The 27,282-nt window shown below is 39.8% G+C and overlaps 1 protein-coding gene across 7 annotated transcripts; it reads right to left on the reverse strand.

The window, feature by feature from the left end:
- On the reverse strand, positions 1-27,282 carry osbpl1a (oxysterol binding protein-like 1A). 7 transcript variants are annotated; one of them, XM_010791152.1, is made up of 29 exons: positions 27,021-27,282; positions 23,676-23,805; positions 23,520-23,605; positions 23,363-23,437; positions 23,123-23,234; positions 22,875-22,960; positions 21,450-21,594; positions 20,718-20,785; positions 20,584-20,628; positions 20,406-20,479; positions 20,120-20,183; positions 19,930-20,031; positions 14,827-14,955; positions 14,616-14,697; positions 14,171-14,277; positions 10,882-11,044; positions 8,620-8,806; positions 7,758-7,833; positions 5,079-5,213; positions 4,854-4,951; positions 4,567-4,749; positions 3,906-4,013; positions 3,615-3,704; positions 2,259-2,382; positions 1,891-2,004; positions 1,654-1,777; positions 1,471-1,561; positions 759-779; positions 1-261 (listed from the first exon to the last, which is right to left on the reverse strand). In XM_010791152.1, the coding sequence occupies exons 2-29, from the start codon at positions 23,797-23,799 to the stop codon at positions 159-161; spliced, it is 2,916 nt and encodes a 971-aa protein (XP_010789454.1). In that variant the 5' UTR covers positions 23,800-23,805; positions 27,021-27,282; the 3' UTR covers positions 1-158. The 7 variants fall into 7 exon arrangements, with proteins under 7 accessions (XP_010789454.1, XP_010789452.1, XP_010789453.1 ...); XM_010791150.1 differs by having other exon boundaries at positions 1,891-2,007; XM_010791151.1 differs by lacking the exon at positions 27,021-27,282 and adding an exon at positions 24,152-24,358 and having other exon boundaries at positions 1,891-2,007.

A 27,282-nucleotide genomic window follows, 5' to 3' on the forward strand; every position in this document is an offset into this window, starting at 1 on the left:
TTTTGATGCACAATCTTACCAGCATGAAGTAGATTAAGGCCACACAGTTAAAGTAAACTGATTGCATATTGTTTGTAGTTATTATTCCATTTAAAAAAAAGATTAATGCTGCTCTGTATAAAGTTCACTGTATGGTTAATTTCTGCATGAAGTGTCCATTAGTAAATGTCTGGCAGCTGGCTGTATTTCCTGTCCCAGTATCCAGCACAAAAGAGCCAGTCCTGGGAGTTATTGTGGGGGTTTTGCCCCTGCTGAAACCACCTGAAAACCAACAGAGACACATCAGCATTCAGTTTGAGCTCCATTGAACTAAACACTTCTAACTGACATCAACCAGAGAATCATAACGCAAACAATTCAGGGAAATTGAGGAAGGAAGGGCAGGCATGCTTCATCACAAGGTTATGGGTAATTTGCATGGAAGTTGTCCGTTTGTGTTGTTTGTTTTGGACTAAAATGAATGTTTTATTGTTTAATCTTTGAAGTATAGAAGCAGTGAGAGACATGATTTGGGAGAAAGGACTCCTTTGTTGTTGGAGTATTTTAAATAAAGCTTTCATGCTGTTGGAAGGGAGAGCAGATTAATAAAATGTCACTGATATTCTCTCATATTGCAGCGGAAAGCAGGACACAGTTATGTAGATTAGATTACAATTCAGATATAAGAGGCATTTTGAAACTGAGGCGGCAAGCTCTTATGATCACATCACATCTCAGACAAATTTCAGGCACATCGCACACACAGCGGAAGCTCTAACCTTGGGCCCAGGGCAGGATTCCTTAACGTCAGAGAGAGATGCAACAGAAAAACAAGTCAGATGAAGATAAAATGAAGATTTAGCCAAAGCATTTCAAAGCACCAGAAAGAGTACAGAAAAGGATAATGAAATTGCAGCACTTAAAACAGAACCTGTATGTCCACAATGAAAAGTGTGTATAAAGTAAATACAAATGGAAACAACGCTGGCACAAATAAACACAGCGTAATTTAAGTTTACAATGTTCACACAAACATAGTTTTGGAGTTAAATGTGTAGTCTTATCGTAATACATTAAAACAGAACCAAATCAATCTTGATGATCAACAGTTAACTGTTAATTTAACAAAATACAGTCAACAGCATTGCAAAATGTATATGAAAAAAAAGGTAATCAGCGTCAGGATAAGTGTGTTTCCCAAAACATTTCCTTTAAAGACAGGAACTTCTTGTGGAGTTAATACAACATATGAATTCCACTTTATTTAAGCAGCTTGAACAGAGGGCATCCATATGGATTCTCTATTAATATTAAATACTGTATCAATTATTGCCGTTTCATGCACCGGATGAAGGCCTGGAATAGGTTTTTCTTTTCATGAAAGATTACTACAATGAGATTAATATCACTTTGAAAACTTCCTGCGTACATTAGCTGACTGCTTAAGGGAGAGGAACACTTTGAGTTGTGAAGCTGCATCCTCACACTCACCTCGTCTTCCACTCTTCATCAGATTTGGAGCGGTTTTTGCGAGCGGCTCGCTGTTTGTCCTCCAGCCTTTTCTTCTCCTCACTGGCTAGGTCTATTGGGATAACAACATTGTAGAGTTTCAGATTAAAAGGGAGAGTATATTTATTATATCTACAGTTCCATTGTGATACCACTAATAATTACCAATGTCCCCGTTCTCCATGGCTCTGATGTCTGGCCTCAGCCTGCAGTCGGTCGGAGGGATCAGTCCCTCCATCTCCTTGTGCAGCTCGTTCAGTTGCATTGCAAAGGAAGTGAAGCTGTACATCTGCAGATGAAGACCAATTTGGTATATTGGAACATTTCAAACACTAAAACACACGTTCCTATTTTGAGACTGCGCTCTAATTAAAGGTTATAATGTTAATTAATCGGTGAGACCTCGACAGAGTTGGCCGGCCTGGGTGCGATTCTCCACAGCAGCCGGCTGCCAGGGATCATCTCCACGGTGTCTGCAGCTGGAGAGGGAACCTCTTCCTGATCCTCACTGCAACCCTGCTACACACACCACAAGTGACAAACCCATATCATGCTGCACTGATATTAATCATGCTCTCTGAAAGATGTAATTATTACAGTGTTTATTGATAGAAAATTCTTAATTATGGAGTTTAGCAAAGAGCTCATGATATCCTCAATCTATCTTTCTTAAAAACCTGATATTTTCCATCAAACTGCATTGTTCCCATGATGAATAACAATTTTAGACTGATGTGAATCCCTGCTGTTCGGAAGGAAGCAGCTCGTACCGCTTTGCTGATTTTTTTCTCCCCTGCTTTCTTGTCGTTTTTCTTATGTGCTTCGAAGGCGGCAGGGTCCACAACATAGAGGCACTCTGTCCACTTCCCATAGAGAGCACACAGCTTCTTTTTGCTGCGAAACAAAACACACACATCAAACCCTCACGCACACACACACACACTGAAAGATAATTATGTTAGTCGGCATGAATCCTTGTGTTCCTGAATATCTCAAGGTTGCACTTTTTAGTCGTGTTGTTGTGAGTCATTTGCTCTGTTGTGTTAGAAGCCGCATGTCCTTCTTTCTTGATGAACCATCTGTTTTCTTTCATTTGTTCCTTTGAATTCTATCTGCCTCAATGATATGCAGGCTTTAGAGTTTATGCCTGTATCCTTCAAGTATGGGCTCAGAACAGTCTCATAGTACACACATGCACACAGAAGGCAGGCTCCATGGACCTGTCAGCTCCGGACAGCGCAAAATACGTATATGAAGTGCTACATCATGAACGCAAGAAATCATACCCTCGTGGGGGCGCGCTCATGTGATTGGCTTAGAATGAAGGAGACATCTGATTGGCTATAGATAGAACAAATTACAAGTACGAATCGGGTGACCGTCAGAGGAGTCTCAAAAAACCCACACACGAATGCACAGCGATCCGTGCACAGAAAGCGGTTTGTGTTTGCAAGTTCAGGGGATTTAAACGGAAAACAAATATGTGAGGATCAAAAATACATATGTAAAATGTTTCTGTATTTGGATTTTATTTACATGTATATGAAACGGAACACATTTGTGTGTGCATTGAAAAACACAAGTGTGGATCCGGAAATGCAAGTTTGAATCCTTCTGTGTGCATGTGTGTATTATGAGACTGTTCTGAGCCAGTTTTCATGGTAATTGATTGTTGCATTTGTTGATTGATTTGCATGATTGTTTGATTTTTTTAATGGGCTCGTTTAACATTAATATTTTCAGGAGAATGACCCCAGCTAATCAAGCTTACTTTGTAGGTCCTGATTTATAATTGAAGCAATTTAAAAACAGCTTTAAAACCCTTATTGAGTCATTGTTCTTTTAAAATATGGGAGCATAAAGAAATATGTTTTGGAGGGGATCAGCCGGATCTGTATGTTGCAATATGTACAAATAAATAAATCAAGGTTTATCTATAAAGCCCAATATCACACATTTTGTAGTCTCAGGGGGCTTTACACTTTGTACAGAATATGACACAAAAGTGTTTATGCAGATTAATGAGTCAGTGTGTCCACTATTTTTCTCATCATTAGAAACAACAACAAAACACATTTAAATAGAGACTACTTAATTAAATGTTTTGAACATTGTGTCAGCCGTACCTTTTATCCAGAATATATCCTTCAACCTTGTGCAGTTCTTTGCCAAAAAGGCCACATGGTTTAAAATTCAGGCAGCACCTTTCACCAGTTCTAGATGAAAGAAAGGAGAGAAACAGCATGACCCTCTCACTCTCTTCAGGCTGAGTCATACAAAACTTCCTCATCTGCTCTGCGTATTTTCCTTCTTTTTGGTCAAACTTCCTCAAAATGTTTATATCAACCCTCTGAACTTGTTCTGTTTGACAGATATGCGCTCTACTTACTGATTTCTGACTTTCTTTTTCCTCCTACCTGTGATTGATCACCTCCACATTTCCATACTGCTCGATCCACAGCTGGCCCACTATGATGTTGTGAACACAACATGTGGGGTTTGTCCATGTGTAGGCTTCATTGTACCTGGAGAAAAAAGTCTGACTTAAAGGGGATCTATGACTATTTATACATCAGAGACTGTTTACAGGTGTTGGGGTTACAGGGAGTACAGCTGCATATGTGGAAAAACACGTTTGTTTTATAGATTGTTGTGCTTCAAAGGGTGCCGTGTGAAGTCTCACTAAGTGATGTCACTTGAGCGATCGTGGTGAAGAATATTTTTCTCATCTCTGCTGCAGGCTCTAGGCTTCAGGCTTCAGGCTCATTAGCAGCTAGTAACATTACTACGATTACAAAGATTACATGTCTCAGATCTAAGACTAAATTGTCTGTGTTAAAGTTGCATTGTGGGTAATGTAGCTGCTGGGTTTTGAGTAATATACAAAAACGCTATAGGGGTGCTTTCATGATTGGAAAGAGTATATTTAATATGAATGAACAAGGCCAAAATGTACAATCCTATACAAAACCCATAAAGAAGAGTATTATAAGATTTACAACCTTTTTTTTTAATGTTATCACAGTTGTTATTAATCAGATTGTTTTGTTTTTTAAAGAAGAGCAATAATTGGCTTACTTGGGCAGCTCCAGCGTGATGACACCTTTGGGCTCTGCTTCCACACTCTTCCCCCAGAACTTGAGTTTGGGGTAGATGGATCCATGAAACACAAAGTCTTGCTTCAGGCCCTCAGCGTGGAAGGCGCTGACTGGAGGATGGTGGCTCACCTGCTCCGAAATGAGCCTGAAGCCCAGATCATCCCTGGAACCACAGGGAAGCATCAAAGTGAGAAGAGGATTCTAGTAAACACATTTAAGATGTCTGTATTTGGTAAATAGTAACAAGTTCCCTTTAATCTCACTTACCTTACAAGCTCATAGGTTTCTCCCAGCAGGGGGTTGAAGGGTTTACCTGTCCGCTCCCACTGGGAGGCGACAGCAGACACTGCAAACGCAGCCACACACTGCCAAAAACACATTCACACACATTATACACACTGAACTCAAGGGTACTCTCAATTTAAATAATGCTGCATTCAAGATAATTTTAGCAGATTGCATAAATGTCCAGGAAGTCACAGGACGTTCTACCTTCATCCTCTCTACAGAGTCTGGCACAGTGTTTGCCTGGTGGATCAGGTAAGTGTGCTCCATGTACTCCGTCAGACGCTGCAGGAAGCTGAGTGGTTCGTTGAAAATCACTGGCATGGTAATTTTGGACAGTTCCTAAAATAGACATATAGAGGTATAACCACATTCTTCATAAGATAAAAATAGACATATAATGCCATATATATATATATATAATGGAAAGTAACTCTCAGTGTTTCCCCTATATACATGCAGCAGCGGCGCCAGCCAGGTACCAAAAAAAAAAAATAATAATACAATTTTTTTTAACATTTTTTTGTTGTTGAATACATTAAAATAACAATCCGTGGCCACACAGCCTCTGTGAGCGAGCGAGCGAGACAGAGAGAGAGAGCTAGAGAGAGCACACCTTTAACTATTTAATATAGTTGTAAAAAATAAAGTAAGAAATCATTCCAATGTGTACTATAAGACAGTAAAAAAAACAGTTTATAAGGGGAGTGATTCATAAAATATGCATAAATAGAAAGAAAGAATGCTAACTAGGTAACATAAGATAAGAATAAACAAGTTTAAATGATTTCTTATGGTTTGTGATCATATTCTAAAGATGTTTGGATTATTGAAAAGTATACAGCTCCCTTTCATATGAGTGTTGAGAGCTGTGTCCATAAATTCATTTTGTGCTCCAAGTGCACCAGATTGATGCTTTTAACTTCAACATTTAAAAATAAATCTTCCCGGGGGTGCATGCCTCCTGACCCCCCTAGAGGATGTGAGGTCCACCCCCACAAATAAAGCAGGTTAAAATGATTAAATTGCATACATTTTATTTTTGATTGTTTGTTATGTGGATGTGTAGTATTTGTGTTACTGTATGTTCAATAAAGGTGATTTAGCAAAATACACCTGTAGAGCCTCAAGAGCCTTTCTTGTGCTGGGAGACACATAGAAACATATTGGCGGGGCGCACTTCGCACACAAAACATTTTTTGCTGGGCCCACGTGCCTTAGCACCGCTGCTATGACTCCATCCTAGGGGAAACACTGAACTCTCAAAAACAAAATAAACACAAGCTTAAATGTGAGGGACTGCGGATGGAAAGTAGCTCAAAGCTAAATTTGGTATATTTACACTTGGCACATTTATTGTTTTAAGTGTTCATTAATGTGCAATGTCCCTACCAAGTAAATGATTAAAATAAATAAAAAATAAATGCATTATATATGGTGGAAAATAGAACCTACAATGATCTTAATACAATTAAAAAAGTAAAAATTAAATACAAACAATGCAATACAAAGTGCAAAAAAGGGTTTTAGGTCTGTATAAAAAAAAGCTAGTGAAAGGCTGAGAGATACTGTATATTTGTATCTTCTTTTAAAATATTTACCAAGCTTCCCTATTATTTATAGTATGTTCCATTGCTTTAGGAAGTTATTAACAAAGGCTGCATGCATGATTTCCTTTCGGATGTCTCTGTGAAGATTAACAATAGAGTTTTTCCATAACTAATGTCTTTGTATAAGTGCAATAAAATCAACTCTAAATGTTACAAAAAGTTCAGAGCAGCTAAAACTCAAGTAATGAGCTGTCCTTTAGGCTTTGGTTAAAAGCTGAGCTGCAGAGTTTTGAACGAGCTCAAGTCTCTCAGTGTCTTTTTGAAGTGGAAATAAAGGACCAGGCTTCATTAAGGAGAGAACACAGCAACTTTGAAAGTGTTGAAAAGGCCCAGGAGTATATTGATCTTTAAAAATGCTGTAGTAGCTTATCTACCTCATTTGTACAGTATACCCAGGTGAATGTGGCCTAAAAATACATTTTGTCTTTGAACAGATAAGAAGTTAGTCGATAAAACATTATATTGTGTCACATTTTGTACATTGGGTTTTTACGATTAATCATTTTTAAAAAACAGTCACATTTGACCGCAAACAAAAATGCATACACATGCCCTTTCAGCACAATAAGAGGGTTATTAAGAATAATAGGTTTATGACATTCCATATAAGGATTATGGGGCTTGAACTCTTTCATGGTCAAATCTGGGATTAAAGAGAAATACAAAGTTATACCTAACCTGGTTCTCACATTTCAGCCAAAAAAGTGAATGCAAGCGTAGCAACATCAATAACAAGTGCTTAAACGTTCATGTTTAGCAGGTCAATTGTTTTAATTGTTCACTATATAATCTTGAAATTGCTGAATTTTTGGGCAAATTTGAGGCAGCAGGAACCCGCTGTGAAAACTATTTACCCATCCCCATGTACTGTAGTTGCTTGAATAGTTGTTTATTTACAATCTAGAAGTTACGGAGCAACACTATTGTTAATTAATATACTATCTTTTTTTCTCCACCTGATGAATTTAAGTCCAATAATAATAATAATAATAATAATAATAATAATAATAATAATAATTCATTGATTTTATATAGGCGCCTTTCAAGGTCGCCAATAATCCCTATTTTAGTTCTGCTCTTGATCTCCTCCTGAGGGAAATATGCAGCTTTTTAACAGTGCAATGCTCCACTATGTTCACTACTATTGTATCACTAGTCTTTAACTCAGTGTTCTACAGTTTTGAGTTTGGCAGGTTGTGCAACAGTGGGTTTATAAAGAAAAAATAGCTAGCATGGCTTGTATACAATACAAACGATACATTAACATCATTCTCACCATTCCAATGCAGTTCCTCAGGATACTCCAAATACTGAAGTCATTTCTCGAAAACATCGGTGCAGGTAAACTAGTCCTAGAATAGACACACAAACATTAGCACACAGTTGTATTACTTTTATAAGGTTGATCAATGAATTGACCTTGTGCTTGCACTTTAAAAATAGACACTTTTCATTAGAGTAAATGTACCAGACACATAATAGCTGCAGGCATCATATCTTATTCAAATGAATATAGTCCACATAAGCCTGCAATGTATTGTGTGTCAAACTGGAACAAAGCCCAGAGGGACAACGAACACGGGTATCAATGGTCGTAAACAGCCCTCCAAATCATCCGTCAGCAGGAGAGACACAGCAGATCATCCAGGTCAGACCATCTTCAACTGGTTCAAACAATTAAAGCACATAAGCCATGTAAGAATATAACAAGAAGGGATAATGCTGTTGGAATCCATCCAAATATTGTAAATTGTTGGCCTACTGTTGAGCTGCCTTGAGGGATTAGCCAACATGGAATCACACAGCAGACGGATAATTGCATTACACTGTGTGACCTTATCAATTTTTAACAGCTCCAACACACAGAGCTCCGTTCTTTCAGGACAACTCTTTATTTTTCCTTCACCAGGGCGGATCCTAAATTATTCACACGACGAAGTGAAAAGACCCGAGGAAGGAATTTTAAAATGGATAAACAAAGAGAAAACTTAATATAACATCTTATATTAATGACATATTACAGGAAGAAATACAGTATCTGTTATGAGTGGACATGCCCTTTTTGAAGTTGGTTCCTTTTGATGAGAGGTGGATAAAAGAGCATTTAAGAAACCGTGGGATCATACCGCACCGCTGACCTGTGCTTTGTGATCCCGTTGGGTTGAGTCTCGTCCTTGTCGCCATGGTGATCCTCCTGCAACATGCTGCTGGGGCTGCTGCAAGGGCTGCTCGATAACATGACAGAGCCTTCGTCCTCCGCCTCGTCGTCCTCAAAGGAGCGGCTGGCCGTCTCAAAACCACTCAGGGAGATCTCCGACTCAGAGTCTACCACGGAGACAATTCATCCACTGTTAGTATTGGTAGTAAAGGAAGTGGGTAAATGAACTGTTAAAGGACATAAGATCAAATTGTGTCATATGAGGGATATAAAAACAAATATTGTTAGTAACTGTGGATATCTTTGACAGTCTGATAATAAAGCCACACAGCATGATAGCTATTAAACCTAAACAGATCAGTCAGGCCGATCATTTAGCAGATAATCCATAAAAATAAACTGTATTTAGCAGTACACCAGGGTTGTGTGTCTGGTGTGTGCAGGTGACTTGTAGTTCTCCACTTCCAGCAGTGCTCTCCTGAAGTTTTACTGTAATCTTTGTATCTGGGTCATCCACGCCAGAAACCTTTCTTGGAGCATTCGTATGAATTTTAGTGGTTGTGCAATCAGTATCCTAGGCAAATAAATGGCAAAAACTTGCAAAAAGCCAAAGATTTGTACGAGATGAAACAGGGCTTACACTGTTCGTCTACCGAAGAGCAGAGACAAGTTTATTTAAAGTAGGTAATCACCTTCATCAAGCCTCTTAAAAACTGCAACAAGCACATCTAAGGGAATGTCTTTTTTTTTTTATATGGTAGCAGATATACTGTGTCAGATCTTTAAAACTTTGTAGTCAAGTCATTTTGTTTTTATACATAAATGCAACATGACTTGACTTTATATGCTCAGTATATCACAGCTAAGGGGCGTGCTTCGCGTTGGGCCGAACCACGCCCCTTAGCTGTGATATAATGAGCATATACCACGGCCTGTCGTGAGCTATTGCTTAACTATATGGTGTGTAGTATCTGTGGTTATATAAATAAGCAATTTGGTAAGACATTTTAAACCTTTTTAAAAAGTGGACATTTTCTCACTTCTACTTTAAAACGATGAATTGATTCCTTATTAATGCATCTATTATCACAACATACATATCCTTTTTTTCATAGTTATTTTGTATTTAATTGATTGTGGACTGTCATATAAATTAGCTAAATAATCTATCAATTATTATTCACAAAGTAATCATTCGCAATCATGCTCTTAGTCTACACAGGGGTGTCAAACTCATGGCCCGGGGGCCAAATCTGGCCCGCGACTTCATTTTATGTGTCCCGCAAGAGCTTGCAAAGAATATAATATGTTTATTATACGGTTACATGCTACTTTACAGTATATCTATATATGTTCATTTTAATTAATTTCTTATTTTATAGTTATTTATCATTTTCCATTTTTATCTTTGATTTATCCTTAATTGTATTAATCTGTGTGAATCTGTGCTGTGCTGTTTTTCAATCTTACCCTGTTGCTGTTAAACCACTGAATTTCCCCACGGGGATTAATAAAACTCCATCTTATTTTACAGAAGCATGTTGCCCATAAACTATATGTCCCACAATGCATCTCATTTTGTGACATGCACACTGAAGAGACTTGCAATTATTTGCCCTAGACTTCTGCTTTCAGACGTAGTTAATTATGAAGTTATTAACCTATCCGATAATAATCCAATGCAGAGGCAATAATATAATATAATACATTATTTCATATATATGATGTATTTATATATGTATATTTATATAGTTACAACCGGCCCTTTGAGTGCAACCATAATGCTAATGTGGCCCACGATGAAATTGAGTTTGACACCCCTGGTCTACAACATTAAATGCACATCTCATGCAGAAAAGCCTTCACACAACAATAGGATAAAATTAAATAACTGTTAAAGATGAAGTTTTAATATATATCTAAAAAATAAGAACAAGCTTCTGAAACATCTTCTATTTCGTAGCCATTTAAAAAAAAACAATCCTCAGTTCAGTTTGAAATGCAACTACACCATGCAGGCTTCTCACACAGCAAAATCACTCAATCAGGTGAAAAGGCTTCAAGTTATTTCAACACAACCAGGCAACACTTGCGCTTACGTCACGCTCGAGGAGACCAAATACCGCCAGGAAAAAAGTATTCCAGTGTCCTATAGGTGAATGACGGAGCAGCGAGTGTGAGCGGGAGCTTGTCACAGAATCTCCTGCATCTCCTGAGCGTGTTTGATAACTTGTCAACTCACCAGACAAGGCGTCGTGGAACTCATCCTCGCTGAGCGGACTCCGTGGTGAAGATCCCTTGACGACGGATTGCTCAAGTTCGTGGTGCTCAGTGGCGAGAGTCTGCAGCACTTCAGAGAGGATCTTATTCTTCTCCACCTCCTGCTCCAATTTCACACTGCGCACCTGAGCTCCCCACACACAAACACAAACACAAACACCAACACCAACAAAAAGAGAGAATTTAATCACTCGTAGGAATATTCTATGCTTTTTATGGCTATTAACATTTTATGTATGTAACTATGAAACCAGCTGTGATGCAAATAAAAAGCCCGTTGACTGATTGATCCTCCCCTCTGCACCATGCTGTCATTATCAGACCAACAGCGAGAGACGGAGATGGAGCTGAGAGGGACGGGCCGTGTTTATCTGTAATGGAGGACAGCTGCCTTGATGCCACCTTCTCAAATGGCCTGCCGGAGAACATGATTCCCGTGAAGGAGAGGGGCTCAAATGACAGGTAATGGACTCAGATATAAACCATTGGCCAACCTCCCTTTTACACAACACATTAGTCTTGATTATGTGGATATGTGCTTTTTTTTTCTCCAGCTGTACCTTTCTGAAAAGAGCCTCTCACTGATCATGTATAAATATTAAAGGGTAGAGTACACCAAAGAGGCAGGGTTTTACTTTGGACTGTAAAAGAAACAAATGGTGAAATGTTTGAAATGGTGTTTTATCCTCCACAAGAAGGTAACCATGGCCAGAAAAGTCAGAGTGATGTTGGGAGAAAGTGATGGAAGACAAGGATCACTGGACATTATTGTAATAAACTGAACTTTCAAGAGAACATTTCTGCTGCTTGACACCTACTCAGGTGCTGCACAGTGCAAACCAGCGCTGCAGGTGGTGGAAGATATTCTGTATATTTCCTCCACAGACCCCGCTGTTTCATTCATGCTGCAAACCATCATGTGTATACGACATATACAGTGCAAGATTGAGTTCTTTATAGAGACCAGGCCTATTCATGGTGAGATCCTGTGAGCCTTTTATCGTGCGCTCTGCCAATGCACATCGCGGTTCAAAAGGCTGCACAGCTGAGAGCTGCCGGCCCGGCCCAGGTGTAAACCCTGAAAGCGCCGGACTGGCTGTTAAACTGAGAACATTCAAATGTTTTTTGGCAGCCTCTGTGACAACCGGTCCCTTCTAAAGATCCCAGAGATATCAAACTATCTGTTTTGTCAGATGAAGCTGTGTTAGTCAGCATGAGTATGAGGAGAAAAAAAGGAGGGAAAAAAGATAGTAACTGATACTGAATTCTACTGCTTTAAAAATGCAGGCTTTGGTAATTAACAATTCAGTCCATGTCTTTGCTGTTTTATGACAGAAAAAGCTGAATGGAGTGTATACAAAAAAAGACAGAAACTGTGAATTATCATGTGAAGGTGAACACCCCTTGATATACATAATCAACAACTCAAGGGTGCATTCATTACTGCATTCAAACACATCAAAGGCAGGAGCGCGACTACATATCAGTATAAGCCATCAGTGGGGTGCACACTGTGACTAATTATCACTCTGGTGTGACGTTAAGGAAGAACTCTTCAATGAACCAAAACTGGGATTGGCCATTAGTCATAGTCACCTATCGATTGTACATTTGGGCAAACTCCATTTTGTGTTTCAGACTGCCAAATTGAGATATTAAACCAGATTATGATTAAAATCAGACAAGGCCTCTTGATTTTAATTAAGTGCTATATATTCAGCTGCAGCATACTGATTTTCTTGAAGTAATTCTAAATGAATCATCCCATCATATAAACTAACTTCAAACACTGTTTTTTTTATTACATTTCTACACCATATTTTTGACATATGCGAACCTTCCAGTCTTAAAATCAAAACCGTATACACTTGTTTACATAAAATAACTTGCACATTTTTCTGCTTGGAATTTTGTGGTCAGTGTAATAAAATCCTGCAAGGTCATCATTGTTTGACTTCATGTTTACATACATTCCTAATGCAAATTAATGTAAAGCTTTAATTACTTACAGAATCCAGTTTAACTATCTACTTTGAGCTTTGATTATATAAGCTACACTAAACCTCAGGATGCAAGAGCCTCATAAACTAGCATCCAGAAATAGTCTTATTATGTGAACCATCATGTAAACGCTGTGTTTCGTCAAGTGTTACACAAATAAAGTTTTAGATTATGACAGAATTGATGTACTGGGTTAGCGCTTGTTATGAGCTATAATCTGTGCAATCTATTTTTCTCTCTTGCTGAGATGTAACCTATCCACTGAATCCTTCCATTATAATCAAATCCATTGAATCACACACAAAGAAAACCCATCTGACAGCCTTAAATCACTGCACTCCACTGAGCTGCTTTTATAAGGAGGTGTGAAAAACTGAATAGTGCTGCCGCTTTCTTATATAACATGTTCTGTTTGACATTTTATTCAGAAAAAAACCATCCCCTTATATCTGCAGGTCACATACATGAGGATTCTCCTAATTACAGTATTTATAGTCTGCAAAGGGTGGGGGGGGGGGGTCCCTTAAATAACAACAAAAGTAAAGTACATCTTATCTTAAAAAATCCGCCAAGTAAATTACATTTTGAGTACATATTTCACCTCTGATTTATTCAGCTTAAAGGGGCCCTATGCTAATTTCAAGGTCTAATATTTGTATTTTGTGCCTCTACTGTGATGTGTTTCCATGCTTTAATGATCAAAAAGCTCTTTATTTTTCTCATACTCATGTGCTGCAGCACCTCTTTTCACCCTCTGTCTGAAACCAGAGCCAGGCCTGCTCTGATTGGTTAGCTGGCCCGCTCTGTTGTGATTGTTCAACCACTTAGAGATGTCCCTCCCCTAAGCCTATCACAAACAATGTGTTGGAGCGCTAGCCAATAGAAGCGTGAGAGTTACATAGTGATGTCATTATGTGGCTGAAGTAAACAAAGGACTATAATCAAGACGATTCTGGCGGGGTGGGGGGGAGAGTGAGTGAGAGAAACTCCCTCTGGGAACTTTGGGATTTAGCCTTTACAGACCATTTACATGCACACAAACCTATATAACACTACAATGGAAAACCATTAAGGCATAATAGGCCCCTTTAATGTCTCAAAATAACATCACATAAAACCAAAACTTTGAGTAGACTTAAAATATAATTATTTTGCTGACAATATACACTGTACAATTAAAAAAACCTGACTAATAGCTGTTAACAGGCATTCAAACAAAGACATGTGTTACTGGGGTAGCTGACACTTACCCCTTCCTGTCTGGAGAGGAGGCTGAGACAGACACTCAGACTGGAGCTGGTCTCGCTGGACAACTCACAGATGTCTTGTAATTTCTGTGTTACGGCGGGTGGAATCCCTGAGTGGAAAACAGCACCAATGAAGGAGCATTGGCACAACTAATGAGTGGTATTAAAAAGACAAACAGCAGGAGAAGCTCATATGAAGTTCCAGTTTTAAAGTGTTGTCAAGCTCTCAGAACAGCTACAGACAACAAGCACAACGCACCTCAGAAACAGACTCTTACAGACTCTTAGTTATTAGGACTTCAGACATTATTCCATTAATACAGTGTATTTCAATCGGCTTGAGGATGCTTGTAATTTTAATCGTACGGTTTTCTTTTACACTTCTCCTTCTTCTGTGTTAGATATATAATAATATTTAGAAACAAAACAATAAAATAACAGTGTTTACTTTCTGCCAGACCATCATTCTTCAGCAGGGACAGGAAAGCCTCCACCTCCTTCTCCAGTTTCTTCTGGCTGGCCTCCGCTGCCTGGTTTCATAGAGATGAGACTTCAGATGAACAAAAGTAGCGTGGGGTGGGTGGCTTTCTAGTTCAGCGAACACTCTACGGATCATTATTCTGACATGGTAATTATGGATTTTATTTGTTAAGAGCCACCTGTAGTGAATTTGTGAGCTCCCCGAGTGACATCACTTCCTCCTCCTCCTCCTCGCCCTCGCTGCCCTGCTCCTGGGAGCAGTAGTGTGTGCTGTACGCCGAGTGCTCCTCCAGTGTGTCTATCCATGCCTGAGAAACAAAAAACACATTTGTATTTTCATGTTCGTCATCAAAATCGAACATGTTGCTGATTTATTTAAAAGACGTGAACTTTATAATAATAATAATAGCTAGGATTTATATAGCACCTTTCATGAGACCCAAGGTCGCTTTACAAAGAAGAACAGAAGTAGAAACAAACATAACAAAAACAAAAAGGCAGTCAGACAAACAGTCAGTCAGACAAAACAACAAATAGATTAGGGGCCAAAGGCCTTAGCAATCAGATGGGACTTGAGGGCCCTTTTGAAGGTGTCAAGTGTGGGGATGTTGCGGATCACCGCAGGGAGAGCGTTCCAGGGGGTGGGGGCTGCCACACTGAAGGCTCTGTCCCCGAAGGTTCGCAGGTTGGTGTGGGGGGTTGTAAGCAGGCCAGAGTCTGAAGCCCGCAGGTTCCGGTGTGGGGCGCATGTGGGTGAAGGATATCCGATAAGTACTGGGGGGCATGGGCATGGAGGGACTTGTAGGTGAGGAGGAGGACTTTGTAGGTAATGCGGGACTTGACAGGCAGGGTGGGAGCGATGTGCTGCCACGGCTTTGTATGTGTGAGTACCGTAGCAGCACAGTTTTGAACATACTGGAGCCTGTCCAGGGTTTTGTTGGGGACCCCAAACAGGACACCATTGCAGTAGTCCAAGCGGGAGGTGACGAAAGCATGGACTAGGGTTTCTGCAACCGTCTCAGAGAGTGACGGTCGGAGTCTGGCAATGTTCCTTGGATGGAAAAAGGCCGATTTGGTAACAGACTTGACATGGGAGTGGAAGGAGAGGGTGGAGTCAAGGATGACACCCAGGTTGCGGGCTTCAGGGATGGGGAGATGGAGCAGCCGTCAACCTCAAGGATGAAGTCACCGACCTTCCGGAGCAGCGCCTTGGGTGCCACAACCATGAGCTCTGTTTTCCTGCAGTTGAGTTTGAGATAGTTGGACGTCATCCAGGTTTTTATGTCGTGCAGGCAGTAGACGAGAGACTGAGGGGGGAGCTGGGAGGATGGAGTAGTGCTGAGATATAATTGGATATCATCAGCGTAGCAGTGGAAATTCCATGATGGCGGATGATCTGGCCGAGGGGGAGCATGTAAATGGTGAACAGGAGGGGGCCAAGCACAGAACCCTGGGGTACGCCGTGATTGACTGGGGCAGAGGGTGAATTTGAGCCATTAATGGTTACAAACTGTTCCCTGTTATGGAGGCAGGAATGTGAACCAGGAACAGGCTGGTGCCAGTGGACACCTAGCTGTTAAGCCCCACAGACCCCTTCGGCGGTCCGAAACCACGAACATCTGGCAAGCAAACAGTGTCTGAGGGCTTCTTAAGATTATAAACTATGAATCTTTCGTATCCATGGTAACGGGAAGAAAAGCTCAGCTTAACTGATGGATTTAAAAAAAAAACACAAGAACTAGCGCTGAGGCCTCCTGAATTTAGCCCCTGACGAAAACACATCCTTAAAGCCAATTAGCAACAGAACTCCACGGTAATTAACACCCTTATACTTATCATAAATGCGCAATCCAACCCATCGATAGCATCGCGAGGAATGACACAGAATCGATAGGTATCTGTATCATCACTCCATTATCAAAACTCGCGACATGAGAAACAAAAAACAGACATTCACAACACGTGGGCATTAGGTAGCCAACATGACAATATGTCTTTACCTTTGTGTTGTATGATCCAAAAATGGTCTTAAATGGAATTTACTAAAACGATAAAAACGCTGCTGAAGTTTAATCCATAGGGTTAATCCATGTGTCTGTGTCACTTTGAAAATGGTTTCTGATAAATCCCCATCAGCAATAAACCTAGTTTTCAGTTTTCCCACATTTCCAGAGCGTAAGTTAGGTTCTCCGCTTCTGGGCAAACTGCCGTGCGCATAGCTCTCATTTCTCAAATGGTATCGTGTGTGTGTATGTGGGAAATCCCCCCTTCGACTTCTATTGGCTTCTAACGGGTTCCAAAAGAGATGTCAATCATCAAAATCGACCAATGGGGTTCCAGAGAAAACGGCAAATACGCCCATTTCCACCCAAAATGACCCCAAGATGGAGGAGTTTTTGTTTTGCTAAAACTCTCTAAAAAAGGTCCAAATGTCACTTGGTTTTGCATCACAATCTTGATACAGGGTAAGTTGTACTTTGGGATTCCTAAAGCTTTTAGTCTGCCTAAACCACATCCAAGGGTGGTTTTCACTATAAGTAAAAAGAATCTTTGGACGACACTATAATTTAACACAGTTTTTTAACTAATGTTCAATCATGAATTTTCTTAAATAAAAATAATCTAATATTGATTCTGGACTCTTCTACATCCAACTCACAGGGTTTAATCAATCTACTTTGAGAAAAAAGATGATAAATTTACCCGTTTTAGAAGTGAAAGTTATTGTCATTTGTTGTGGAAAGGTCAATTTTCGAGCCTGGAGACCTGAAAAACAGGCTTGGGGCTTAAAGGCCCCAGATACACCGGCCCGAAATCGCGCAGTAAATGGGAGCTCGGCCGAACATGGAGCGTGGGCACGCCCTATTTCGGAGTGGTTGTGCGCCGCACCGTCCGGTCTTTTCTGCCCGACCTGACGCCTTTTCTCTTGCCGATTCAACATGTTGAATCGGCGTCGGGGAACACCAACCGAAGTCCGACCAAGGGATAACAACCTGATTGCCTGTTCAGCCTAGCGAATCAGTGCCATGAGAAAGCGTTAAACGGAAGTGAAGGAGGGTAACAAATGATTTTAAAATGGAAGATGGAACACCAGACCCGACGGCTATTTCCACCTCATCAGGTTTAATTAGAGTCGTCCCGTTTCCATGTTTTCAATGGACGAGAGTGAAAAATGGAAGGAAAACGCTATTTGGTTGTTTGTTTATAATTCCCGGAGTCCTGTTCTTCTTCCTCTGTCTTCGGTTGGTGTCCGGTTGTTGTGTCTTTTGAATGAATGAATACACACACTACCGCGGCCCTGCTGGTAAGGAAGAGTTATTGGCCACTCACGCAGCGCAGTTCATACGTGCTCGGCTCGATCTGCGGTGTGTTCCAGGTGCGCGAAGTCGACCATACGCAACAGGAGAGTCCCGGCCGACGCAAACAGTCGGTGTCGGCGTCGCGTCGCGACTTCTCCAGGTGACTGGCCGGCGTATCTGGGCCTTAACAGGCTAGGAGGTCAGATAGGCGGGAGAGGAGGATGGTGTGGGAGATGGTGTCAAACGCTGCAGAGAGGTCCAGGAGGTTGAGGATGCTGAGGCAGTCAGATCCAGCAGCAATGAGGAGATCGTTGGTGATCTTGATGAGGGCGGTCTCAGTGCTGTGTTGAAGTCTGAAGCCGGATTGGAAGGGCTAATAGAGCTCATGGTTGGTCATGTACAGATGGAGTTGGCCGGCGAACACTCTTTCCAGAGTTTTACTTCGAAGGGAAGGTTTGAGATTGGCCGGTGGTTGTGGAGCTGACCAGTTTGGCCACTTGGAGAGCATCCACAGGGGAGAAGGAGGAGAGGTTACAATGGGAGAGGCGCGGCGCTGGGGGTGCGTTGCCAGGTGGCTGAGGTGCAGGTAGGGGGGGAGGGCCAGGCGTCAGGAGCTGCTGATGGATGGCCTCGACTTTCGCTTGGAAGAAGTAAAAAAAATGTGGAGCACAGATTGGGAGCCCCTGTGGGCTGGGGGGCGTCAGGGGGGCATATAAGCTTTTATCTGTGGCCTGAGTGAGATTTGACATTGAAAGATTTCACTTTTATGATAACAAGACAAACAACAGATATATTTTATTGGTCAAAATAACCGGCACTATGCAGGACTTCTAAATGTACAATATACAAAATCAGGTGGATTGTGAATAAAACTTGTTTTGAGAATTCCTGTTCTGTTTGAATCAAAAGAATCTTAAGGTTTTTAAGTCTTTACAGCAAAGTCCTAGTCACACGTTTGACATGGGATCAAAGAGATGAACGCTAATTATGTATACGATTTAATCAGTGGCAAAAAACCCAATACTTAAAACATAGAAACACTGCAATTTACATCAAATTGTATCATGTGAATCAAAGCATTTGTATGTGTTCAAAATGGTGTCTTTTTTTACTTCAAATGTCTGGTAACTTCTCACCAGCATTTTAGTAACATTAAATTAGGATTGATTTGAATGTGATGCTTCTTAATTAGTATTACTTCAGCTTCTTAGCCACAGCTACAGTGATTAGGCAGCATAGTAAGGGAACAGCATGTAAACTGTTGCTTGCAATGATAGCAGTGCTGAATACACACACAAAAAAAAAAATCAGTAATAATTGAGAGGCACACAAAAATTGTGTCCTGAAAGAAAAAAGTCCACAGCTGTTGTAAATAAGCCATGTGCTGGGTATGAAGAGGAGAGAGTAGACTTTCTAATTTGGTACTGAAAGGCGAGTTTCCCTCATCTGAATTTCAAGTTTTTATTCTGGCACCAGGAGCTGCAACTGAAAGTGTGCATTAGGTTATGGAGATGTCTGCAATCCATTATTCATTAGCGTTTGGGAGAGTGCCAAAAGACAAAACTACACAATGACACAATATTTCATTTCTCAATATTTATGAGTCACCAATTTAAATCAAGTCCCCTCAGCTTTTTTTAACCTTCAAGTCTCGAGTCTAACGCTCTGACAGAAGACTTTGATGTTGAAAACAGTGGAAACACAATTTATACTGATAAAAAGAAGGAAAGGAGGATAGTTTGATCCTTCAAATAAATGTCTTAACTACTATTTTAATGCAAGGTATTTGGGAACATAAAGCTATTTAGCTAGAGGTTTTCAATATTAGACAAAACTAAATGTTGTCACATCAAAGATTTCTACTGACAGATTTAGTCACGATATAATTATGTTTGGCAGACTATGCAAAATAAAACATGGATCAATCCTTTACAATTATTGCATAACAATGTTCAAAGCAGCGAGAGCAGGAATTACACTCACTTTTCTTGTTGCCTCTGGGTGGTTTTTGGGTGATACTTTGAAGAGATGCACGCTGTCATCAAAGCATTTGAGAGTAAAAAAGCAGCTGTCTTTGGCTCGGATCTAAAACAGTGAACATCAAAAACATTCCTTTGAGCAAAAGTTATATTCACACAACGTTAAAATGTGTCATTCTTAAATGTTGTCATACCAAACACTGCGCATTTGTGAGGGATTTGCAGCCTTGTCTTCTGACATTATCAGCAGCATCTGACCTTCAAATGAGGAAGAAAGAGGTGAGGTGTTTTATTTTTCAGGATTACTTTGGTTGAGAGGTGACAGATTAGTAATGATGATTCAGAAGACAGATTTCTTTTCTGTTTTTTATTTGTTACTTCCAGCAACATTCTTATCAAAAGTGTGCAGCACTCTATCTGGTGCTGACATATTTTCAAATTGAATCAAGGAGCACAGCCAAATTGAAAGATGCCACCTACTGTTTTGAGTACCAGGATATAACCCCATCTTGAAGGACGACCCAGTACGAGCGCCAGCCAAAAAATCTGGAGCTCTGCAAGGGAAGAATCAGGGCTCTGATTTTCATTGATTTCTATTTTTGTTTTGTCTTTTCTCACTTCGACAGAGGCTAAGAGAGAGTGCAGCACTACACCTTACCTTCCAGATGAGTCCTTCTTTCTTTTTGACATGCCGGGTCATTCCCTGCAAGGACCACAGATGGAAAACATGACGGGAGTAAAAAAACAAACAAAGACCAAAACAAAGTGGACGATTGTCAGCTGAGCACTCACTCGATTTACGTTGCTTTCAAGGACCAGCTTCATTGCGATGTCACTAGCCAGGTCAAACACTGTCTGTCCTGGGAGGTGTGGGAGCACGAAACAAGAGGCTTTAGTACAACAGAACACATGTTTACAACTGAAGAAAATACTGATTTCATTACATTTACGGAATAATGACATATATTATAAATATCAATTTGGTTTACAGACAAACAGGCCCAGCTTTGGCAGTTTTTACATTTTGATAATAACGTTAAAGTCAAAGAAATTACCAGAGTTTTTTTATTTATTATTATAGGTCAAACAAAATGTCTACTTAATCAGTCAGTTGCTATTCCTGTTCGGGTGAAGGACCTTTTAAAATAAGTGATAATTGCTTTCACTTAACACCTTAGGGAATGTTTTTTAATAAAAGCAGCAATTTTAGAGATAGTTGCGTTTTTAAAAGGATATGGGCTAAGGATAATCTAGATTTTCTTACTGATATTCTTTTAAAATTGATGGAAATGTCTTTTTGCTTTTTAATATGCCTTGTACCCTCAAGCCCATCATAGCCACCAGTGTGGTCAATATATGTGCTCAGAGGAACAAGACACAGAGCAAAACTGTATTAGGTTTTTGCTGAGAGTATTCTCTGCTGGATTACTCGCCAGTTCCTTGTTTCTTTTGATCTTGCCATGTGGGGAATATAGAATGTATCAAGTTGTATCCTTTAAAGACAGGGGGGCTTTTGAGTCCTACCTTTCTTGTTTTTGATGTTGGGGCTTGCTCCACTTTTGAGCAGCTTCAGGGCACACTGCCTCTGGCCCCGATAGGCTGCAGAGTGCAGCGGAGTGTTACCCAGCAGATCTGTGCAATTGATGTCTGGGGTCTTCTTCCTGCTGAGCTGCAGCGAACACACACAACCAAAACAGATGGGTTGTCTGGTGCCAAAGTCCTGCAGGTCTATTATTTTGCTGAGAACTGAAGCACAACTCTTCTCCCTCTATGTTCAAGAGCCAAAGGTATAATTAGGATGTTTTGAAGTAAGGTTGTTTGAGGTGTTTATCCACATTCGGTGTATTACCTACACAGTATATGGCGTTGGGCATGCAAGTGTAGAGAAACACACAGAGAAGCAAATGTATTTACTGAGGTCGTCAGTGGCAGCAAAAAAACCTATTTTGAAACCTGAAAAAAGGCCCATCTAACAAAATCTATATCTGTTTACGATTTATTAAGAATATTGAAAGTCACTTTCTATATAGGTTACAGTATACACTGAGTGTGGATGAATACCTCATACAAACCCACTTAAAACAAATCCAATCATCCCCTTAAGGTTTAAAACTTTCCTGCTATTATCCATTTTGTGAGATCTGCTGGCAAATATCCCTTTTTTCTAATGAGGCTCATATAATGACAGTTATATTTCAAGGGAGTAGTCATTTGTATACTTGTCTGGACTTGTGAATATATGAAGCTGTTTGAGAGTGTATACTGGAGCACTCTCACATGCATGCAGTGAAAACACACTGATGGACTGACATTGACATTCCTATCAGATCTGAATAAATATTGTAACATCATGTTATTCCACAAAACTGACTGCAACAATTAGCTTAATTAAGCTGAGGATATTCCACACTACTTAAAAGAGCCTTCTTTCCACCTTTCTTAAGCTCTTTTCTGTTCTTTGGTTTTAGCGCCTGGCCGACGCGCTCACACATCAGTCAGAGATATATTGTTTGTTTTTGGTACATTTATTTCCATGTTATCGTTTCCATTTCTTTACTGTTCGTTCTCTTCTTTAAACACACAAATGAAGGTATCTTACCAGACGATGTGGAAACAGTTTTCGTCATTTAAATAAACAAATCTTCTCTTCTCTGCAGTGCAATGCAGCGGCCAAAAAACCGTGTGGCTTCATAACCAAAATAGAACGCAGAGTATAATCAGCAGGACTCTTTTAACCAGCTGGAGGCAATCGCAGCACCAATCAGCTGCTCCGCCCCACCGTGGCTGCGGATCCCGATCAAATGACACCAATCAATTATACTCCATTACATACATTAAATGATTGAATAATCAAAATAATAAATCAACGTTTTGGCTCCTACACTACTATTGCTGTTTAGGACTTTCATTTCCTTTTTGGCTGTACTAGATCAGGTATATTGTACTAACCAGGTGAGTTAAAGTTGAAAGCTCTCCTTCTCGTGCAGCTTCCAAAAGCTCCTCTTCCAGTTTCCTCTCCTCCGTTCTCTCCGCCGCTGATATCGATAAAACAATTGGATTTACAAGAAGAAAGGTCGGAGGATTTAAAAATATATACGTTATTTTAACAACTTGTATGAATAGATATTAAGACACTAAACATTGAGATCTATACAAATATGTTTTCAGAAAATCAGATGACAGCGTGTCTCTCTCACCTTCTAACATGCCTCTGATCTCTGCATTTTGAGTGACATCTTTGGGAATCTGTGCTGTCCCATTGATGACAGTAGCGCATGCATCATAGTGGAGCAGCAGCATGACAACCTCCTGATCAATACGTGATTGGTTTATTTATTGATTAATTCATTGAATGAATGGATGAATAATTGCATGCATGCATCAAACCATACTCATCAATAGAGAATCAAAAACAGTAGAAAGAGGCATTGAGGTACCTTTCGTCCTGTGAAAGCAGCTTTGTGCAGCGGTGTATCTCCCACATTATTCGGCAAGTTAACATCTGCACCTGCCTTCAGAAAGTACAAAAAACACACTCCATCCAAACATTCCGAATCTAAAGCTTTTTTTCAAATTGTATTAAAAAAAACCTACCTTTAATAATTCCTCCACTACATCTTTGTGACCAAAGTAACAGGCCAAGTGAAGAGGCGTCCATCCAAGGTTAGACTTTCGTTTACCTGAAAACAACACATTGTATTACATCAAACATCGAGATTGATAGTGTTTCATAAGGTCTGACTCATGTACCTCTGCAGTTTATGTTGATCTGTGTCTCTTCCTTTATCTTGGACATGAGGAGCCTCTGAATCCCAGCAAGATCTCCGTTCCGGGCGAAACTCAGAAACTGTTCCTCTGGCTCCAGCTCCTCCATGGACCCCTGCAGAGGAAGGAACAGCACAAAGAGATACTCTATATGTCTGAGACTAAACTGTACATAAAAATATGCTTTCAGAAGGACACATGCACAGATTCACTGAAAAGAGATCTACTGGCTTTAGAAAGTCCATGCTACTGATTATTTAGAGCTGAATAGCAAGTAAACTGAGGCGCCTCTAGCTTATTCTATCGAGGAAACATTTGAATAATTTTGGAAGAAAACAAAAAGATACTACAAAAGTATTACGTAAAAGAAATGCAATACCCTATTCATAAAGTTAAGGGACTTACAAGAAAGATACGAAAAGGGATAACGTCCACAGCTGCAGTTTTAATTGTCAACTCACCTCTTCCAAACACCACACCTCAGTTTTGTAACCCAGGCTTTCAGCTAAAATGTGTGTGTGTCTCCAAACCAAAGCGTCAGGTCAGGGAGTATCAGGCACTCTACACTTTGTAAAGTTTTAAGTACTCCCTGTGAAAAGTAAACTGTACTTGATGAGTAAAAGCATTGGAGTGCACTTTTAAAGCGACTCTTCAAACCTCTAAGAGAAGTTGTGACTGGTAATATACATAATAAGTCGTCATATCACTTGGTTAGGGCATGTGAGGACGAAAGTCACAAGAGCCTGTTTTGCCATGCAGTGAGTACAAAGCAACTGTCAGAGTTATTACACAATATGGTCATCAGACTAGCTGTACAGGAAGGAAACCTCTCTTTCCCCTTTATACTGTCTAACTCCACATGACCATATTTGCAGTTAAAGGTTGGTATGCAGAGACAAAAAACAGAACGTATGCTTTATGTAATGCCATGGAATGTCACATGGCTATGACAAATAATAAATTAACCGCATCACCATCAGAGGATAAAAAAGAAGTCTGCAGAGAGTTCTCGACTGGCACTCAAACAGGTTGGGAAAGCATGTGACACTAACGGTTACTAAGCCTGTCTTTCTACTATACACCTGCAGACACCTGTACACTTTAGCAACAGCATTATTGGAGTATATGCAGAGCTTTAATGTTTAAAATCGCTTATTCATATGAATGTATTATGGTACCTAATCTAATCGCTCCTTTGACCTCTTACATTTTTTTTCTAATATTTTAATAAACCAAAAATGTTGAAGCCATTTTTTTAATGAATAAAATGCCTTTTTTATTTGGGTGTTTTGACTATTAGTCTGGTAAAGCAAGCAATTTGAATACATCACCTTGGGCTTATTTTTCCATTTCATGCACCTTTTCATTTGTATTCCATTTACTTTTTATTTATTCCACAACTTGTTAAGAGGCAAAGATCCTTAATTTTGTATTTCATTTATTTGAGAGCTTTACAAGTTAATTTCCAGATGAATAATTACCATTAAAAACACATTACAAGCTTATAACATTGCTTTGCTTTTCCAGATGCCTTCGAGTAAACATACAAATAAATGGACTCATAATAGTTTGGGGACGTAAACGGTAAAACCATTTTTTTTTTAAATAATCTTTTTTATTGCTCAAATCAAAACGGTTGTAGACTAAATGTGTGAATGGAAATATAGCCGGAAGCGATGACAGCTGTAACCAGGTGACATGAAACCAGCTGATGTCTCATTAGAAAAACACAGCTAATAATCAGTATTTGAGGAAGTGATCCTTCACTTAAGTGTAATTACTAATTGGGACTAACACGTTACACAGTAACGCGTTACTGTAACGCAACTACTTTTGTAGTAACTAATAGCGTTACTAGTTATCTATTCCCATTAAGTAACGCCGTTATAGTTACTGTGATTTAAATGGGTACGTTACTGCGTTACATTATGTGATGGAACTGAACCGAATCTCCCTGCGGATGTAATTTACAGGCGAATACAGCGATGTCCTCTCACAGTACCATGGAAAAGTGAAAGTAACCAGAGAGGAGTGATGATTGTTAAAGCGGGGTAACATTTCAGGGTAAGCCAATCAGAGACAGAGTTGGGCGGGTCTTGCCTTATGGGGAAAATACACACACACACTTGCTAATGCTGCTAACACACACACACACACACACACACACACACACACACACACACACACACACAAACACAGACACACATACACACCCCCACACACACACACACACACACACACACACACACACACACACACACACACACACACACACACACACACCACACACACACACACACAACTTGGAAATATAACCACTATTTTCAATTTGGGGGACAAAGGACACCAAAAAGCTTACGGTAAAATCTAAACTGTGTGCAGGACAGAAAGCATTGTCCACATCGAATAACAGCAATGCCAATCTCCTGAAGCACCTAACTAATGTACATGGGGCTATAAAACTAGTCACCACAAAGACCCCACCGTCTCAACAAATGTCTAAACATATCTTTTGTGTTTTATTGTTCCACTACATTTCGTAATGATAATTGCTACAATGATGGGGAGTTGTCTTTTCTCTTACTGTGCCACAGAACAACACAAAAACTTGTATTTGTATTGTTATTATTTTTAAAGTAAAGTAAAGTAACTTGTTACTAGTTACTTTTATAATTTAGTAACTAATAAAGCAACTAGTTACTTTTTTGAGAGCAGTAACTATAACTATTACTAGTTACTTTTTAAAAGTAACTTGCCCAACACTGCTAATTACACAGTGTAAACATACTTAATCACACAAGAACACATGCAGCATAATTAGTAAATTATGTTAGGAGTATGTTCTCAAAGTGGAGAAAGTAGAACACTTGTCCCCTTTGACTGTAATAGTATAATAATACATAATTAGTATTATTCATGCACATTTTGAGATATTGTTGGTAAAACTGACTTAATTTTTTTTTTCTTGTTTGGCAAAAATACTGGAAATATGGTCACAAAGAGAGATTATCACAGTTGTTGTTTTGTGACAACCAACAGAAGAACCCTCAAAATGTTATTATAAACTACATTACAATTATTTAAATAATGTATAAGAAAATCTGCATATCTTCGCAGTTGGGAAGGTGACATGTTTTCTTTTTAAAAACCTGCTAGATAAATACAGTAGGCCTATGGTCAAAATTAAGATACTCCCCTCTGAAATGCAGTGAGGTAGAGGTAGAAAGTGACTTTATAGAAAGAAGAAAGGAGCTAGGCTACATTTTTTTAATTTACATTCCCCCTCAGCAATTGATAAGCAAACAGAAAATTAATATCAGTGACACTTACTGCTGTTTGTCTTCCAGTCCTGAAGTGAAATCCTCAGCCCTCACCAGGCCCTCTGTGCAGCTGCATGTGATGCCTTAAGCCCCACTGAGCTGTTTCCTGCTGCTGGCCTGCAGCACACACACACTCTGACACATCACCCTGAACACACTGTCATACACATCTTTCACATGATCGTCTTCCACCGACACCGAGCTGACTGATGGCGAAACAGCTGTCTGTGTCACACATCCACCGCTGCTTTCTGTTTACACTGCCATCAGCT

This window comes from Notothenia coriiceps, unplaced genomic scaffold (genome assembly GCF_000735185.1).
Source record: "Notothenia coriiceps isolate Sejong01 unplaced genomic scaffold, NC01 NC01_scaffold00035261, whole genome shotgun sequence".
NCBI lineage: Eukaryota > Metazoa > Chordata > Actinopteri > Perciformes > Nototheniidae > Notothenia > Notothenia coriiceps.

Coding starts and splice junctions, on each gene's coding strand:
- osbpl1a (XM_010791150.1), bottom strand. CDS start 23,799: ATGGAGGAGCTGGAGCCAGAGGAACAGTTTCTGAGTTTCGCCCGGAAC. Junction 21,595..22,874: donor TTTCAACTTTAACTCACCTG/GTTAGTACAATA, acceptor TGTTCGCTGCAG/CTCAGCAGGAAGAAGACCCC. Junction 2,383..3,614: donor GGATATATTCTGGATAAAAG/GTACGGCTGACA, acceptor TTTGTTTCGCAG/CAAAAAGAAGCTGTGTGCTC.